Source organism: Gordionus sp. m RMFG-2023, chromosome 3 (genome assembly GCF_954871325.1).
Source record: "Gordionus sp. m RMFG-2023 chromosome 3, tfGorSpeb1-WG-v2, whole genome shotgun sequence".
Classification (NCBI taxonomy): domain Eukaryota; kingdom Metazoa; phylum Nematomorpha; class Gordioida; order Chordodea; family Parachordodidae; genus Gordionus; species Gordionus sp. m RMFG-2023.
Window position 1 is genome coordinate 28,446,840 of NC_088777.1, and position 6,000 is coordinate 28,452,839.

General features: G+C 21.6%; 1 protein-coding gene across 1 annotated transcript in view; it reads left to right on the forward strand.

Annotated features, from left to right (window-relative positions):
- LOC135927566 (nuclear protein localization protein 4 homolog) overlaps window positions 1–5,249 on the forward strand; it is a 97,672-nt gene extending 92,423 nt beyond the window's left edge. The window contains exons 17-18 of the mRNA XM_065463628.1: window positions 4,488–4,677; window positions 4,794–5,249. Coding sequence (XP_065319700.1) covers window positions 4,488–4,677; window positions 4,794–4,908 — 305 coding nt within the window. The 3' untranslated portion in view covers window positions 4,909–5,249. The remainder of the gene's footprint in view (window positions 1–4,487; window positions 4,678–4,793) is intronic.
- Window positions 5,250–6,000: the final 751 nt, after the last annotated feature.

The window sequence follows — 6,000 nt, forward strand, 5'->3', positions numbered from 1 at the left end:
GCCTATATAAATCTGCTAAAATTAAATTAGTCAAAATTCTGCATCGATGCTTAGTATTAATTATTATTTATTTATTTTATTTATATTTAATGCAAATATTTTATTATTATCAACAAATAAACATGATATGATTTAATATTTTTTATTTATATTATTATATTTTGAAATGAAAATAAATTTATTTATTTGATGTTTTTTCAATAAAAAAAATAATATGCTGCTATATTGTAAAATTGTAATATTCTTTTTATTATAATTTATTAGTGATTTTCACAATCTTTTATTGAGGAATTATATTGTAAATTTTATTAGATAAATAAACAATCTTTTAGGTGAAATCTTTTATCATTTTTTTAAAATTATCTATTTATTATTAAATGAGGTGGATTTTATGAAACTTTTTTGATGTTATTTTGTATGATCTTTTTAAGGATAATATTTTAATGTGACAATTGTCATAATCGTTCTTTTATAAGTTTTTTGAATTTTTTTGAAGAAAGTATGTTAAAATAAGTATTAATAACATGTGTAAATATAAATTTAGTGAAGATGTACCAATAAAAAGTGACAATTGTCATAATCGTTATTTTTAAAGTTTTTTGAATTTTTTTGACGAAAATATGTTAAAATAAGTATTAATAACATGTGTAGATATAAATTTAGTGAAGATGTATAAATGAAAAGTGACAATTGTCATAATCGTTAATTTTAAAGTTTTTTATTTTTTTTGACGAAAATTTGTTAAAATAAGTATTAATAACATGTGTAAATATAAATTTAGTGAAGATGTACCATAGAAAAGTGACAATTGTCATAATCGTTATTTTTAAAGTTTTTTGAATTTTTTTGACGAAAATATGTTAAAATAAGTATTGTGTGAATATAAATTTAGTGGAGATGTACCAATGAAAAGTGACAATTGTCATAATCGTTATTCTTAAAGTTTTTTGAATTTTTTTGACGAAAATATTTTAAAATAAGTATAGATAACATGTTTAAATAAAAATTTAGTGATGATGTACCCTTGATAAGCGACAATTGTCATAATCATTATTTTATAAGTTTTTTGATGTTGACGAAAATATGTTAAGAGTAATAATAACATGTTTAAATAAAAATTTAGTGAAGATGTACCATAGAAAAGTGACAATTGTCATAATCGTTATTTTTAAAATTTCTTTGATGTAAATGGGTAAAAATATAGATTGTAAAATTAAAATTGCCTGAGTATATGCCATAGAAAAAACATATGGTAATAATAGATTCTTCCCCAAAAACAGGAGCAAATTGGCATTTTATTACATCCGTTCATCGGGTCGGAAATTAATATGCAAAATTAATATCATAATATCTAATCCTAATTTAGAAATTATTTTTTTTTTACCAATTTTCACCAGACAATCTTGTTTAAAATTTGGGTAAACATTTTTTTCTATTTTAAAATCAATATGAATGCAAGTTAACTATTTTCGTCAAAAAATCAAAAAACTTTTAAAATAACGATTATGACAATTGTCGCTTATCTAGAGTACATCTTCACTAAATTTTTATTTAAACGTGTTATCAATACTTATTTTAAAATATCTTTGTCAATAAAATTTCAAAAAACTTTAAAAAGAACGATTATGACAAATGTCACTTTTCATTGGTACATCTTCACTAAATTTATATTTACACATGTTATTAATACTTATTTAGTCAAAAAATATCAAAAATAACAATTATGATAATTGTCACTTTTCATTGGTACATCTTCACTAAATTTATATTTACACATGTTATTAATACTTATTTTAACATATTTTCGTCAAAAAAATTCAAAAAACTTTAAAAATAACGATTATGACAATTGTCACTTTTGGTACATCTTCACTAAATTTTTATTTAAACATGTTTTTAATACTTATATTAACATATTTTCTTCAAAAAACTTTAAAAATAACTATTATGACAATTGTCACTTTTCATTGGTACAACTTCAGTAAATTTATATTTACACATGTTATTAATACTTATTTTAACATATTTTCGTCAAAAAAATTCAAAAAAATTGAAAAATAACGATTATGACAATTGTCACTTTTCTATGGTACATCTTCACTAAATTTATATTTACACATGTTATTAATACTTATTTTAACAAATTTTCGTTAAAAAAATTCAAAAAACTTTAAAATTAACGATTATGACAAATGTCACTTTTCATTGATACATCTTCACTAAACTTATATTTACACATGTTATTAATACTTATTTTAACATATTTTCGTCAAAAAACTTTAAAAATAACGATTATGACAATTGTCACTTTTCTATGGTACATCTTCACTAAATTTTTATTTTAACATGTATTTTCTTCAAAAAACTTTAAAAATAACGATTATGACAAATGTCACTTTTCATTGGTACATCTTCATTAAATTTATATTTACACTTGTTATTAATACTTAATTTAACATATTTTCGTCAAAAAACTTCAAAAATAACGATTATGACAATTGTCACTTTTCATTGGTACATCTTCACTAAATTTATATTTACACATGTTATTAATACTTATTTTAACATATTTTCGTCAAAAAACTTTAAAAATAACGATTATGACAATTGTCACTTTTGGTACATCTTCACTAAATTTTTATTTAAACATGTTTTTAATACTTATTTTAACATATTTTCTTTAAAAAAATTCAAAAAACTTTAAAAATAACTATTATGACAATTGTCATATTTCATTGGTACATCTTCAGTAAATTTATATTTACACATGTTATTAATACTTATTTTAACATATTTTCGTCAAAAAAATTCAAAAAACTTGAAAAATAACGATTATGACAATTGTGACTTTTCTATGGTACATCTTCACTAAATTTATATTTACACATGTTATTAATACTTATTTTAACAAATTTTCATTAAAAAAATTCAAAAAACTTATAAAAGAACGATTATGACAATTGTCACATTGAAATATTATCCTTAAAAGATCATATAAAATAACATCAAAAAAGTTTCATAAAATCCACCTCATTTAATAATAAATAGATAATTTTAAAAAAATGATAAAAGATTTCACCTAAAAGATTGTTTATTTATCTAATAAAATTCACAATATAATTCCTCAATAAAAGATGCATTTACAAAGAAGATTGTGAAAATCACTAATAAATTATTAAAAAGAATATTACATTTTTACAATATAGCAGCATATTATTTTTTTTATTAAAAAAACATTAAATAAATAAATATATTTTCATTTCAAAATATAATAATATAAATAAAAAATATTAAATCATATCATGTTTATTTGTTGATAATAATAAAATATTTACATTAAATATAAATAAAATAAATTATTTTACTAAAATAAATAAATAATAATTAATGTTAATGCAGAATTTTGACTAATTTATTTTAGCCAATTTTTAGGCTTAGCCTAATTAGGTTTAACCGATTTTTAGGCTTTACCTAATTAGGCTTAGCCGATTTTTCCACCTAAAATCTCGGCTAAGTCGTTTTGTAGTCGGCTAAAATTAGCCGATTACACTAGTTGGCAGTTTAAATAATCCAAATGTTTTAAAAATCAATATTATTATTTTATTTACTTAAATTATTAAGACTATAAAAAATTTTCAAACTAGATTTTATTTTCTATTTTAATTTTTTAACACGCATCGAAATATATAAATTAATAATTGCAGGCCGTAACAGGCAAGTCTAAAAATAATTATATATTCGGTTTTCCATATTTCTTCCTACCCGATAAAATTTGAAAATTTATACAAGATGTTCCTTTTGCAAAATTAATTGGGCTTGTTAATTTTCTTTCCACCTAAAAAAAAATCAGTTTTGATACTTATTATTAAAACACCCTATAAATCTTATAATGTAAGATTGGCTATATATTGTCAGTTGCAGCTTCTCCTTGCAAATAGGGCTGGGAATACAGAAAAAACAGCTTAGTTTTTATTTAAAAATCATTTTTTATTTTTAAATGTGAATTTTTGGGTTTAAATTATTCAAATAACATTAAATTAATTTTTTTAAGTCCTTCAATTATGGAATTGAAGTTTAAATAATAATAGTTTAACGAGCAATACAATATATTGCACATTAAACTATTATACTGCATAAAAACTTTAATTTTGAATTAAGAAGCTGGAAAACAAAAAATTTGACGTTTATGAAAAATTTCCAAAAACACCTAAATATATTGAAAATTATTTTTTTATTCGCCCTTGAATTTTTAGGCGATATTATTTCTTAAATCTGGTAAAATCATATTTGAAAAAATAAATTTTATAAAAAACTCTCAAAAACTATTTAAATAATTCGTAAACTAAAAATTCGCATTATAGCAATACTTTTTGATAATATTTTTTTTTAAATAATTAAATTAAATAGATATTAAGTTAAAAATGGGCTTTGAATAGGATTAAGATAGATTAACATTAATCTATTTGATTATATATATATATAAACAGGGCCAACCTTACAATTGCCTTCCCATCCGTCCACTAGTAATACAAATCATCCAAATCTTACTAGAGTAGCACAACCATTCAGCGAAAATTTTCTATTTCATTCTCACAATAAAGCTTCACCCATTCCTGCTAATTCTCAATCCACCAACATAAACAATACAACATCCTTGGCTCAGAATATTCCTCCAAAGTAAAATTTATTTCGTATATCATTGTAATTTGAACCAATTTTTTGGTCTAAAAGATTTATATTAATGATAACTTTTATTTTTCACATTTAAATTTTCAAATAAATCATATAATTAGTTTAAAAGGTAATAACAGCAATACCCATAAAAAATGGACCTGCAATCATTGTACTTTCGTTAATGAACGCTTGAGTAGAGATGCTTGCGAAGTTTGTGGATTGCCGGCTGATTGAAAAATTGCATAAATATTTAATGATGTTGACAATTTTATTATAATTTTGTCTATTCATCACCCCTTGGCGTTTATCATCATTACTAATATATCATATTTTTTTTTATACTTATTTGAAAGTCGAAATTAGCCTACATTAATAATTACAGGTTTTATCAAATTAATGATAGTGATTGAATACTGGAAAATTTTTATTATGTTATTTGGTGGCAACACTTCACCTGATTAACTTTTTTGATTAAAATTTATCGATTTTATTTTATCAAGGCCTTTCCCATATTTTTTTATTCCTACTAATTATTTATTTCATTCTACACAATTTATTCCCGATTGTTATAAATTAAATGTAAAAATATGTAATATTTGCTTTTATTTAATTTTAGTATAAAATTGAAGTCATTTATAATATTTATGGGACAAATTTATTAAATTAAAAATTGACGCTGAAAATAAAAATTATGTTGAATAGTCTACAAAATTGGTTTGGCCATGAGGTAAATTATAAGTGATAAGAATATAGTATTGTTGAATAGGTTAAGACACAATTATAAGTCAACAATCCAGATTATTTAATTTAGACCAGGGTCATTCCATATCAAATCAATTACTATACAACCCGACCATCTCAGATTTTGCTGAAATTTGGTATATATGTTAATGAAGTGTTGTAATTGACGAATCCAAAATATTAGCCCCTTAACTACTAGAACCGGAGATATAGGGTCTCAAAGTAGCTCTGCGAGGCCATTTTTTGAAAAAAATGATTTTTTAAAATTGGGATAACTTATTTATCTATCATGGCTCATTTTATAGCCCTAAGTAAACTCTTCCACATATTTTAAATGGAATTAATTTTTAATTTATAAATTTTTTTAAAATTGCGGTCAAAAATTTGTAATTCATTTTTTTAAATGTTAGTGTAAATTTTTTTTCCAATTTTCAGATATTTTATAAAGAGTATCAAGAACTGTTCATATAAAAGTGGTAAAAAAAAGAATTAAGTAGAAAAAATCCAAAAAATAAAAAAACCGCTAGATGGCGTTAATAATTTTAAATAGCTTAAAATTTAATTTTTGAAAATATAAGTCAATAT